At 36.9% G+C, this 14169-nt stretch overlaps 1 protein-coding gene across 2 annotated transcripts in view; it reads right to left on the bottom strand.

The window, feature by feature from the left end:
• LOC117435645 (solute carrier organic anion transporter family member 5A1-like) overlaps positions 1-14169 on the bottom strand; it is a 49539-nt gene that overhangs the window by 12027 nt on the left and 23343 nt on the right. For both annotated transcript variants that reach the window (XM_059017287.1, XM_059017288.1), the window contains exons 3-5: positions 8617-8749; positions 7338-7519; positions 3040-3204 (exon numbers count right to left, since the gene is read on the bottom strand). In XM_059017287.1, coding sequence (XP_058873270.1) covers positions 3040-3204; positions 7338-7519; positions 8617-8749 — 480 coding nt within the window. The remainder of the gene's footprint in view (positions 1-3039; positions 3205-7337; positions 7520-8616; positions 8750-14169) is intronic.

Genomic DNA, 14169 nt, shown 5'->3' with positions numbered 1-14169 from the left:
GACTTCTGTGGCCACTCACTGTGTAGGAGGTTTCCTTGACAACAGTAGAGAAGCTGGACGCGTTAATCACTTCATAAGTCAGGAAATGGTTAGGAGTTCCACGCTGCCTCAGCAGATTGGGACTGTATGGTAAAGGGATACTGCAGCTACCAGTCTCCGCTCTAACCGAGGAGTTTAAGTGCACCAAGGTTAGACTGGAAATTACATTGGTAGTGTCACATGGCAAATGTGTGAGGGAGGCAGCACCTGTGTTGAAAACTGGAAGAAAGTGGCAAAGGAAGCTGTGGAAGATGCAAAGGCTGCCTTTCGTATCAGTGATATCATGGGGCAAGTACAGCATGGAAGAGGAGGCCTTGGTCTCAGTTCAGCTCCTCCTACATGGCAGAAAGGAGCCCCAGCTGAACGGAGGAAGCTGGTTGTCAACGAGGTGCAAAAGCAGGAGGAGAGGATGAGGTGCGTAAAGGCCAAGTAGGGAAACTGGACGAGATGGGAGAGTGTGGAACAAAGTAAGATCGGCTGGCGAGATCTATGGACAATGGGACAGAGCAGGATCAATTTCCTCATCAGGTCAACATATGATGTTCTCCCATCACCACAGAACCTTAATCTATGGGTAGGAGAGGATCCGTGGTATCCTTTGTGTTCATTGCCAGCTACATTAAGACACATTTTGCCAGGATGCAAGGTGGGTCTTAGCCAAGGACGGTGTTTGGCCTTAGCATTGGAAGACAAGTGCAGCATGACCAACAGGTTGCCACCAATTCCAGTAATATGACACACAAAGAACAACATTCCTCCGTAATGGGGAGCAACCACCAAGAAAAGGTATTAAAACCAAAACTCGTCTAGCACAACTGGAATTTGCTAGAGACTGGAAAATGCTGGCAGATGTTGGACAATGGCTTATTTTCCCACCTGAGATTGCCACCACTAACCACTAACCTTCGACCTGATATTGTCTTGTGGTCTGGATCAGCATGCCTTGATCACCTGGTAGATATAACAGTGCCATGGGAGGATGCTGTGGATGAGGCGTATGAAAGGAAGAAACTTCAGTACGCTCAATTAGCTGCTGATGCAGAACAGCGAGGATGGAGAGTCCAGGTTTACTCAGTGGAGGTGGGTTGTCGAAGTTTTAAGGAATGCTCCACAACCCATTTTCTCAGAGACATCAGATTCAGTGGTCAAGAGTTGCAACGCATAGTGAAGAACTTATCTGAAGCAACAGAGAGGAGCAGCAATTGGCTCTGTTTGAGATGAAAAGATTCTGGTTGGGGACCTCAAGCACATTAGAAAGAAAGCAATGTCGATGGAAAGGAAGGTAAGTAAGCTGGGCTTAGCTGAGTGGGGGATGGAGGGGGGTGATGCTGGCGCGCCAGAATCACTGTCGAGCCGTCTTAAGGTGTTGAGGGCTAGTCGACGAAACACCAAGGATGGAAGATGCCCACTTGAAGACCCCAGAGAAGTACCCTACTCAGCTCAGTCCAGACGGTTGTCATGCTGATGCGCTAGGGAGGCCGCACTGTGGTTGATCCCTAGAGCCAGCATTGCAGCCGTTGTGTGTGCTGATGCGCCAGGGAGGCAAAATACGCTGATCCCTGGAGCCAGCATTACACTTCAGCCATCAACACCAGGCAGAAGGATATCTACATCAACAGATGGAAGGAAACGCAGATGGATCACATTAGTTTACAGTAAAAGAAGCTATGTCTTAGTTGATGCGAGAGCTGAGTCCAATAACATCATGAAGTTTTAACACATACTCTCATGTAATGGAAATCGTAATGTTGCTGCATAAATAAGACATTGCTCATCAACACTGATAAAACAACTTTCAGTAATTTGACAATTTATTAATCATATTAACAAATAATTGAAACAAGAGGCTGAGTTTAGCAATGAATTCCCTTAAACAACTTCAATAACCTAAGAAAGCTGAACTATTTGAGTGTAAAGCTCTACCCTCTAGGTTAGAAACGAAGAATGCAAGAAACAAGTACCAGCTGTACCTGTGACTGCTCATAGTAGGCAGTCACTCTAAAAACAAGCGCCTCTTCATTGTGCATTACTATAAATACTATAGTTATTGAATATGACAAAAATAAAACAACGTTTAATTGTTAAAAACGTATACCATAGCATTTCTTTTCAAGTCCCTTATCTGCAATGCTAGATTAATGAATTGCTGATGTAAGTGTTGTACCCAAAGGACATTGGTCCATATTTACTCCAGAGTATAAAACATTTTACTAACTGATTTACTATTCTTTTTTTTTTTTTTTTTTTTTGAAGCTTTAAAAATCCCAAACCATGCAATTTGTATTTGAGGTATTATAGAGCTCCAACAGGATGCTACTTCTTAGTTTCTGGTATTTTACCAGATCCCGTGTGCCCCTTTATTTTAAGCACAACATTTGCATTATTTAATACTACTGCACTTTTAATAATATCACCCTTTCTTTTGCTTTATACTATATACATTTCATATTGCCTGTCTGTTCTGGCTGTAATCATCATATTCCGAAGTACATCCAAGGGCCACTGAACCTCTGTTCTCAGACTATTCAGTATGTAAGGAACATGAACAATATTTAATGTCTGTTGCTGTCTAAATCTCCCAGTGTGTTCTAGATTTAAAAAATAAAATAAAATAAAATAAACAACAAAAAAACAAAAAAAAAAAGAACACTTTAGGCCTTCTGTATCCTGGTAACTACAACCAGCAGTAGATCTTACTGGGTGCGGTATTCATATGCAATGGCACTCCTTTCCGACAACAAAACATGATTCAATCTGCGATATAACAAAAAAAAAAAAAAAAAAAAAATCTGACATTTTAATGAACATAGTTTTGATCTTTGAAAAGGGGAATATGGCACAGATGGGGGCTACAAAAAGAAAACCTGGTTTATACATTAGGGTTTTTTTTTGTTTGTTTGTTTGTTTTTAATTGATGTATCGGTTTTGTTTATTTGTTGTTTTTTTTTGTTTTTTTTTTTTTGGGGGGGGGGGGGGGTTGTTGCAATGGTGATGTCTTACCCGTGTATATGCTTGCATTGGATGCTGGGATGCCAAACTGAGACTCGATGAACTTGGGGATGAAGGTAATAAAGGCAGTGACGATGGCACTCTCAGCTGTGTATGACAAGCTCACAAACAGGAATGTCATATTGCTTAAGATCCTGACAGCTGCTCTGGGTATGTCTATAAAATGAGAAGAAAAAATGAACAATCAGCATGTGCCCAGCAATTACAGAACAATACAAAGAGAATTGCGCAATGATAGATGAAGGCTTTTTGCACTTGCTTTTGGTACTTACACAGATTTGCTAACTTTTAAGTAAAAAGAAAAAGCTTTGGTTATTGAAAACAGAATTTGGTTTTACAGTTTTGAAGTGTTTTATACGTATACTGTGAGACTTGTTTATCAGCTAGGGTTCAGAATGCAGGACAGGTGAAATGTATAAAACCACTTTATTCGCTATAAGACGTAATAACCAACTCTTTGAAATACATTTTCTTACGTCCTATTAAAATTAACAATATTATCAATAGCCTGACTTGTGTTTTTGGTTTTGCTGATTGATTTTTTTAAATCTTTTTTTCTGGGTATGCAGATATTTAAAATACAACACTACTTAAAATGTGTCCTGGGAGTCACTTACCAGAGAGCAGCTACAGCATAGTACCGTATAGAATGAATTCAAAGAAAAATGTGGGCCAATGATAATGTTATGATGCTCAAGCTAATACAAAGCACTCAAATTATTTTAAAAGCCTTGGTTTTCAATCCTTGGTGCAGCGATATACTGTACCTGGCATCCTGGCAATCAATCCAATCACTTTTTAAAAATGTGGCTTTGTCACCCGATACAAATGCAGAGCAAATCTAAATAAATTCTCTCTGTAAAAGTCTTGAACTTTACTTTTGTGGTATTCCTTGCTTCTTACAACCACAGTTCTTCAGCGCTTAAAGACATTCTAGCTATACAAATACATCAACACAACTTACCTTTTATACGTTACTATCCATTGATTGATGTCATATTTAAGTTTAGAAAAACAGGGATATGATACAAGAAGCCTATATTTAGATCATGAAAGATACATTTTGTACTTTTTGATATACCAAAAAATATATGAGAAACAGACAGAAAATAAACCCATTAAGTACTTCCTGTTAAGTTTATTAAGAACAAAATGTAATTTTCAGGATCTAAATATACTAAAGACTTCTCGTCTCGTTTCACCATTCTTCTAGACTGGGATATGACACTAAGCAATGGATAATAACATATAGAGTTATGTTTTATTGATTTATTTTACTTGCTTCAATGTCATTAAAGTACAGTCAGCAGAGACAGTAATGAGTATACTCTGCTACCAAGTTATTTCTTTACATTCATTTTTAAATCAGGATTTTATTCAAGCAGAACCCCTGTGGTGCAAAATAAACTTCATGTTCCCTTTGACACAAAGGGATTAAACCCTAATGTGGGCACTATTGAGAGGACCTGCTGTCTGCTTAGTCTGTCCACAGATTACATTATTTTGGGTCGTCAGTCATTTAATCTTAATTTTTTGTGACACTTGGATGGTACAAGAAAACAGGTCACATACTGCTATGTGCAATTTAAGGTCATCACAGCACTCTGCCTATTTTAATGAGCTTTAGCTTTCCATCACTTAATGTATTAACCTACTTTGGAGTAACAAAGTCCAACCTGTATGAGCTGTTGGCTAAGAGGATGTGCACCTAATTGCTTTACCGTTAGTATTTGGCGAATAATTTTTTTTTTAATAGAATAATACATAATTGCTAGTGTGCCCTGCCGAGGCCTCAGTCCCTCCTCTCCCAGTAGGCATTAGTAGCTGGTGTAAGGAGAATGGGATTTAAGGGATGTCAAATATGAATACAGTAGAGGTTGCTTATAAAGACTGCAAAAGGGGTCATCCTTCAAATATGTAGAAATACCGACAGAGATATTTATCAATGCCTCCAAGTATACTGTAAAAAATAAACAATTCATTGCTTCCAAATTGACATAGCAGCATCCAAGTATCCTTTTTTTGTTTAAAAAAGCACCTATAGTCCAATTTTATTGAAGAACAATACAGCATTCTTCAGCAGAACACAACATATGAAAGGAACACAAAAACTTCTATCTGCCTGTGTGTATGTTGAGCACATTTCCCACATAACACATTAAGCAGCTAAAGAACAATGTAAAATGTACAAAACCGTCCTTTTATATCTTCCCCTAAGTTATTGTCCACATTCAGCTCAGTGCTCCATTTTGTTGACATAGGCTAGTATACAGTAGGTACATCATATAGATTTGTATACAGTATGTTGGCAAATCACCAGAGTGGTCACAGTTAATATCACAAGTAGTCATCAGCCACCCCATCTCTAAGATGCTACAAACTTTACCTTATAGAATTACATTTTTAGTCTGTTTTTCAAAACTTAAAAGATCAAAATGAGATAAAGATGTTGTTCACTGAAATATGTAAATTACTTCTTATAAAAAGGGGCACCAGTATCTGATAGTTTTTTTTTTTTTTTTTTTTTACGTAAAATGATATAAATAACCATTTCTGAATAACTTTACTTTTGCAAGAGAATACAGCTTTTGTCTGAGTTAATAGTTTCTTGGCAGAGGATTGTGAAGTACATCATCTCCTCTTACAGGGTTGCTTAGACATTCTATTGCAATTACCTTTTTTTTTTTTTTATTAGTTTGAGAATTATATTTGGTGTTTTTTTCCCCCCTAAGGGATAAACAACAATAAGCGTTACATTTAAAATGTTGAAATGATTGTTGCATAATAAAATGGTATTCGCTTTTATATTGAATTGTTCCGACTGTGGTTTTGTTGACAAATCAAGAGCTTTCTGTGGATTTGTAGCACAAAATGTGGATTCATTAAATCAACAATACATCTGCCACGCAATTCCCTTCTCTTCAAAGCCACACAGCCACTTTTAGTTAGAAGATGAGTATACTTAATAATTCAAAAGAACGAAGGGTGACATCAGAGAAATGTTTTAAATTCAGAAAAAAAAAAATGCTAATGACGATTTGAGAATCATTGCACATGGCACAACGTGCTCTCTTTGGGTCAAATAGAAAGTAAAAAATATGAGAAAAATATATATTTCTGAATTAAAGTATGTTACTCTGTATTTAAATTAAATCAAAATATAAAAGCTCCCTATGCATGTAGTCTTGATTGGGTTCATTAGGAGTTGTATGGTGCTACAGAAGTCAAAATGGTATTTGAAATGTGTGCAGAACCAACAAACCATTTGATTTGTGTTGTTTAAATAATGCCCTTTAAACTGGCTTAAAAGTGCTAAATACGGTTTGCATCCACACTACGAAGCGTTTAATACTGTACTCGAAAACCGGACTAAAGACCACCTCAGCGGGTAGTCTCGAGTCTGGTTCTAATTAGATTACATCAGGTAGTGCAGTTTGTCAGAAATGTGGATGCTGTAATACTGTATTACATTTTTTGTGTATTCTCCAATATCCCAAAATGCTTTGTGGTATGTTTGGCGCCTGAAGGACTTGCTATCAGTGTACACTCTGCACTAGGTATTCATTTTTATGCTTAAAAAAATATATATCTGTCAGGACATCTCGGTTGAACTAGTGGGGACAATAACAAAAGCACAACGTTAAATTAGGCAACTGCAAAAATGAAATGCGAGTTAAAAGTAGGATCGGGGATGAACAATTCAAAAGAACAAGTCATTCGTCAGCTCTGTTTGAAATCAAATTAAGGTCACCAGAATTAGGCTCAGGCAAGATATGCAGGTAAAAACAAAGATTGTTTAGTAATTAACAGCTTTTTCTGAGTTTAATTATGAAACAGAATCAGTTCAATTTGTTTAAAGGGACTTCAGCTGATTAAAAATAAGACCTAAAAACTTCACGCCCTACTTGTATGTGTGTTCGCATTTACTTTTTCCAAAATACTTGTTTTATTTATTTTTAGCAATATGGACCTCTGTTAATATGGGGCATAACACATTATTTTAATATGAAATACAGTGCATGGTGGGATACTGTCATATTAATTTCCATTGCGCTGTTAGGAACTGTAACCAAACTATTTTAATAATGTGTGGACACATTAAGCCCAACTAAACATGAAACGGTACTTCAGTGTGGACGCTTTGAGCTGGATTAATCAGAACGGTTTCGAGTACGGTTCACGAGATCAGATATGTAGTGTGGACAGGGCCTAAGGCTGCAGCTGTGCTGGCAAACCAATCAAATGATAACCTCTTGAAATTAAATGAGATGATTCCTGGTGGAAAGTACCTTTAATGTCCTTTCCGAATCCCAAGGAAGAGGTGACCGCTTGCCTCTTGCTGGATTTCTCCTTCATGATGTCATGGTTTTTCTTCTTCTTCTTTTGACGGGCTGGGAGCTTCTTGGGGAATGTGAACATGGGGAATATCACAAGCAGCATGGCGATAGAACAAAGGAGAAAGCCACTCCACCTATAGATAAAGAGAGGACCCCCACCCCCTCCTTTTTAAACAAGGCTGCTTCATCATGACAGTTGTGAGAAAGAAGAAAAAAAAATGGCAAAGTATGGACCAGGGTTTTCAACAGCTACTGTATCGGCTGCAAACTCTGACTGTCCACCACATTGCCTTGGCCATACTGAGCTCCAGTTTACACTGTAATAGGATTCCTGTATATAATACGGAGTGTTAACTCAACACACTCCAAATTAAAAAGCTACATCGGGTAGACTGGTATTGCCAGTTTAACAACAGAAGACACTTTGAAGCTGTGACCGTGATTTAGAAAAGCATGGCATATATTACATTTAGTTACATTTCTTTTTAAAAAAATAAAAAATAAAGAAAGAAATAAAACACAATACTTTTTTTGTGGAAAAACTGAATTTAGTTGCGGCATTACAAACTCTCTTCACAGAAACATTTAGAGGGCCACAGGGACATAGGGAAGAAGTGTTTTTTTTTTTTCTCTGCACTTTTTGGATCACTGCTGTAAATCTACTAATGAAAATAATGAATGTGTGGGTGGCACTGGAAAGAACAAAACTGAGGGTGAGTGTGTGGGTGTATGTGTGAATTTCTGTTATAAAATATATGATCAAAGAAATTCAGTGGGGCTTTTTTAACTGCTTCATAAATCAAGCAGTAATGGACTACCAGCTGCTGTTCAAACACACTGTATGCAAATGATTTAAAATCAGCAAGCCATCTTACAAGGGCAGTAACACACCACTTGTAAGGATGGTGGTGGTCCATTTATTACCCATTTAACTAAATTTGTTTTATTTTATCTGCTTCATCCAGGTGTTCACTGGTAACTCTGCAGTCTGGTTCATATTTCAAGTGCAAGAACGTTGATCAGTTTCAAGTCTCACTAGAGGTGCGACTGTCTCTCGATCCAAGGGAGTTGTAGTGATCACCAGAGTCACCCACTAGTCTGAAGACGGAAGTAAAAACCAGCCTTTAGTAATACTAAAAGAAACATACAATTCTATGACAAACATTTAGTCTAGAAGTGTTTCTGAATGTCTTCACTTTATGCCAAGTAAAATCTTTGTATAAAACCTTACCAGTTGCCAACAAAGCGAGGATCACTCTGGTCAATGTTCACACTGGTTTTGGGATCTACGTAGAACCCGATCAGAACCCCACCGAGCAGGTAACCCACGGCAGGACCCAGAGCCCCCATCACATACATGATGGCTGCAAAACAAGTAGACAGCATTGAAAACACTGGGAAGTATTCAAAACACACAACACAAAACAGCCACAGAATTAAGTGTAACTCGGTTAATGTATTTACAGTAATTCAGAAAGCTACCATGATAATTTGTTCCTAAGAGATGTTTTTTACCTTCCTCTAAATTCATAATAAGATATATGTTGCTAAAATAATATTCACACTGCAAAGTACTACCAAAATATACTTTTCAATACACCCACACTTTGACATAGAAAATCTAAAATTAGAATTCAGGATGTCTTGTGATTGGGTCGCCAGACCTCCACAAAGACATTAAATTATTGAGTTATTATGTTATTACATGCCCTTGACTTCGCCTCTTTGGTCTGATTAATTACTAGCTTGGTGTTTACATTAACACAGTGTCTTGGATGTTATTGCTGCGTTGATAAACGGGCCTTGTCTCCACTGGGCAAACTTATTAAACCAATTTGGCTAATGGGTTTTGAAATCTAACAAGTGTGGCAGCAGCAGCTGAACTTGTGTGTTCAACAGCACCATGATCATTTTGTTTGTTACTTCAATAAGGATTACATTCATTTCTTAAGTACCACACTGTAAATACCCTGCAACTGCCCCAGCATTTTCACTTACTAGCCAATTCTCTTCAACTATACCCCCAAGTGTATCAGAAAATGAACAGCTATATCGTACGTTTTCTTCATCTAACGAAAATAAAATAGCACTCAGTAAATGACATTTCTCTTCAGCTAACTTAAATGAAATAGTAATTACCTGTTACTCTGAAACTTGAAAGCTTACGGATCTGTACAGTATGCTAGATTGTAGTGCAACTTGTAATTTACACTTGAAAAATGGCATTTTTCTTTTAAACAACGCAAACGGGCAGTACAGCTCAAAAGAAAATGACAGATTACACTAAAAGTGATTACTTGTTATTGTATTTAATACAATTTCACAACACTAGCAAACAGGTGTGCGAATAAATCGATAGAGATATATATATATATGTATATATATATATTTGTTTTGCTCAAAAGAGCCAACTTCCCAACGTTTCAGTATGTTTACATACCTTTGTCATGGGAAAGTGTGTTTGAAAACAAACAGTGGAGGTACTTATAGGCTAATGTAATTATCTACTATTCCTTTCTATTTGAACCTTCAGGCATCGTGGCACTAAGTTTATTTATCCATTAATTTTATTTAAAAACTAAAATGAAAAAAATTATTTTAGTATAACATGCAGGACAGCCGCTATAAGATCGTTACCTCTGTTTATTACTCGCAAAACTATCTGAAGAGAGTATAAGACCCTTATTAAAAGAAAAAAAGGTAAGGAAGAGAGAGTATCAGACCGTTATTAAAAATTAAATAATGTTGGGTTTTAGAATTTAAAATAGGATAATGTTGCTGCAGGGCTGTGAACAAGTTCAATTCCCACCAAAATCTTTTATTTTTAACTTAGATTACCAGTAGTAAATATATCAAAAAGTGGCATATTACAATCACACAAGCCTGATTTTACTTTAGTGAAAACGTTGGCTACAATTGATTTTTGCTTGATACCGTGGTCTTCTTTTTCATGTCTTGTCTTTAGGGCTACATATTTATACATCATTATTGAGAGAAAAAAAAAAGTAATTTAAGACTAAATGCCATGCTAGCTTCTTATTATCCAGTGCCTACAGGTTTGCCTGCAACTGTAATACAAATGAATGTATTGATTATTATGTGCTTTCAAAATAGTTAATAGTTTTAAAAAAATGGTACATTTTGGAAATAACAGGGTAGGATGGGGCAAAATGCAGTTTTTTTTTTCAATCACTACTGAATGTTTATGAACGTTTAAACCTTAGGCATTGACATACAGCTATGGCCAACAGTTTTGTATCACCCTATAGAATTAACACATTTTGCTTCATAAAGTCGAATGAAACCTGTTGAATAATGTTAACATACTGAATTACATAACGCTTTGTAGTTTTCCATATACGGACACAAATTAAAAAATGTGACATTTTGAAATCTAACATGAAATACTGTACTACTATTATGGCTTCGGGTAGACTTCTGCAATATCATTTTGTAGTTTTTTTGACTACATGATAAATAAATTCTATAAATTATATTCATTTAATTTTTATTTAATTTTTTTATTTAATTATGTCTCAATTCTAAAATTCTAGGTGCTGCACAACTGAATCAGAACAGGTAGGCTTGGCAAAAATTGAAAGTTTCTAGGAGATATTTGTATTTTTGACCCAGTAGCAAAAATGTTCTGGCTACGCCAGTGCTCATGATATAATCTCTTAGATTTCAGTATATTATCAACTCCATTGGTCTGAGGTAGGTAAATTTCACATACTTAGCGCATCAATTTTTATTTATTTATTTATTTATTTTGGTGCCTAAGGATGCGGGAAGTGGAAGTGCTGTAGGTGCTACCGAACACAACTGTACTCTTGTTAACATATGAGCTGTGTATGGTTGATCTGCACTGCCTGTAATATTGGATGCGTTCCCAATACACAGACTTTGCTAAGTCTGCGCAGATTCTGTGGAAAACCTGTCCAAATTCATCGTCTGCGTGAACTCACCCGGAAAAGACGTCACCAGGTCACGCATCCACGGGCTTAAAAGTCTGCACAGCCGCGCAGCTTCTCAAGAGGTACTGCGCTGGAACAGCCGCGGCTCAAAACAATAGACGAGCGTTGGCTGACAAAGAAGTGCATAGGCAACCAGATACAATCCTCACTCCATGTGCTACTGCCACCTAGTCAGGGTGTGAATCGCCTTTGAGTCATGTCATTTAATTATCTTATGAATGATTTGTAATACAAATTAAAATGATTTGACTGTTTTTCCACACAGTTATTATACTTTTCAGATATTCTGAATATTTATTCTAAAGCTTTAAACATGTAAGAAAAAAATAATAATAATAATAATGCTAAACGGTTGAAATGAACCTAAAACCGCTCTGTTATTTTCAGCAGGTGTAATTGGTTATTGATGAAAGGCTATCAGGGACAGGGAATAACCTACTTTGAATTAAGAAGAATAAATCAGCTTTAATAACAGGTAGTTGAAGTGAGATATGTGACCATATGTACAAGTATTTGAACTATTTTTGTCCCAGATAAAAAATACAGTACTGTCAACCCCTTTGTGAGACGGCGGGGGGAATCCTGCCCGTTATAATACTCTATATTAAATTTGTCTCACATCACAAAACATACGTTTATATTATCTCTTTATAGCAGGGACTGTTTCTACTATACTTTTTTCTGATCATGTTGTAAATTATGAAGCTGGTGGAGCACAAAGGGAACTTCGATTGCATCCACTTCTTCTGCAATTAGAATTTCTCTCAACACCACCTCCATTTTGGTTCTGCTCAGAACTGTTGTTCATCTACCAAAGCTGTCCACGCTCCGTCTGTACAGACCGTGACGTCAGACGCAGACTCCCGTCTGCAATCTAGCCAGCAAAAAAGTGTCGTGAACGCACCCATTGTCATGAATCGGCTGTGTGAGAGCTGGCGTTTAGTGTCTCAACCAATTAGCACTAAGCATTGCAATGTGAGGGCAGGTTCTTATTGTTTCAACCTATCAGCACAAAGCATTTTCTTGCAATAGAGTGTTTACTTTCCGAAAGTCTCTTAACAGCTGGTTTCGCTGTGATAATTGAGCTCAGCACTGTCTGATGACAAAACATGAAAAACATTATCCAGCATCCAGCACTACATTTAAAACAAAGCCGAGCAAGGAATATTTTAACTGTTAACATACATATGTCAATATATCTATCAATAAACAAGCCATATTATAACATGTTGTACATGTTATTGTTTGTGTTTAGAAGTTCCCTTTAATAAGCTGCATGTTGGAATTGTAGGTATTGTACAGCACTGTGCAGATATGCCACTGGAACGGGTTCTGCCATTTGGTGCTACTTGTGTTTGTACTTAATAAATGCTTAGTTAGTAGATATTCTATATTTTATGTTGAAACACCTGTCTAATTTTGTGGGGTACCGTACCTTGAAAAAGATTGAACAGTAAAAATTAGGTTTACCAAAGCTTTTTAGCAACAAAAAAATAAATAAATTGCATTGCTACACTCAGCAGTTCTTCTTTACTTTTGTCCCCTCACTATTAAACAAAGTTAGGCGCCCCTGCTTTGGTGTGTACGTTATTTTTATTTTTTTTTAAAACGTGATTTGCTTATTTAGGGTTTCTTTGCTTGGAAAATACTAACCTGGTCTGTCAGTATACACCATAATGTAATATAAAGAGAGTGTGTGTGTACGTAGATATGGTTTAAACGCTGACACCTGTATAGCATTTAAACTTTCATAAAAATGTATCAAAAGCACATCGAGAGTGTTCTTCTGAAGCGAGGTGATTTTGAAATGACCACTAGGGGTGTGCAACCCTTGCAGAGGGGGCAGAAATCACAGTAAATACCCAGCGACTGTGCATTCCACATGCAGTTCAGAACCATTACTGTATCTCGAACGCCAAACAGTTACAGTAAAGCACAGCACAGTGACACTATTAGTCTTGAAACTAACTGTGCACAATAAAAACACTGTGCAAATGCAAATGATCAGGAGTTGGGTACATTTCTGTACTATAAAACTCACAAAACATGCCCAATTTAAAAAAGTCCACAAGAGTCAGGAGATGATTATCTGGTCTATTGTGCTTTTACAGTCTTGGCCTCACAAATTCATCTCTAAGATGATAAGCATGACTGCTGGAAAAGAAGTGTGCTGTACACACAGTGTGATACTAGCGTTGCCACCTTGTTGAATAAATAAGACCAAGCTCTGTCATGCATTTAAGAAATAGGAGAAAAAAAAACTAAAGATTAACTTTAATCTAAAGAGCACAATATGCATTGCTATCAACTCAACACGCAATTACAGAGAGCACAAAAAAAAAAAAAACACTTAGAATTGTACTTACTTTTTATCCCGTTGGACACAGAATGTCAGTAAAAAACATAATGAACTAAAACAATAAGATCCCAGCTTTGAGATCAAATAAGTAAGTTCAACTGTAAGCCTCCCATACAGTGTATATCCTTTCTGTGTACTTACTCAATTAACATATCAAATACACAGTAGTAGTGTTTTCATTTTCTTTTGTGTTACAGAAGTGTTATTGCCACAAAAACAAATAAGTTCCTGTAAAAAGGTGAGTGGTGTATTATTTTGTGCACTCCTCAAAAATAAACAAAGAGCCCTACACATGACTAAATATAGACTGTGAACAGAATACTTGCAAAACTACTGTAAACTAGTGAAGGATGATGAAGTGAGCCCATAGGACATGCGCTGTTAAAAGTTCTACAATAGCATCACAGAGTTAGTGCCAGAAGATGCACGATCTATACACTGCCAGTCACTG

This window comes from Acipenser ruthenus, chromosome 3 (assembly GCF_902713425.1).
Source record: "Acipenser ruthenus chromosome 3, fAciRut3.2 maternal haplotype, whole genome shotgun sequence".
Classification (NCBI taxonomy): Eukaryota; Metazoa; Chordata; class Actinopteri; order Acipenseriformes; family Acipenseridae; genus Acipenser; species Acipenser ruthenus.
Note: the sequence above shows the minus strand (reverse complement) of the source record. Positions and strands in the feature narration are given on the sequence as shown.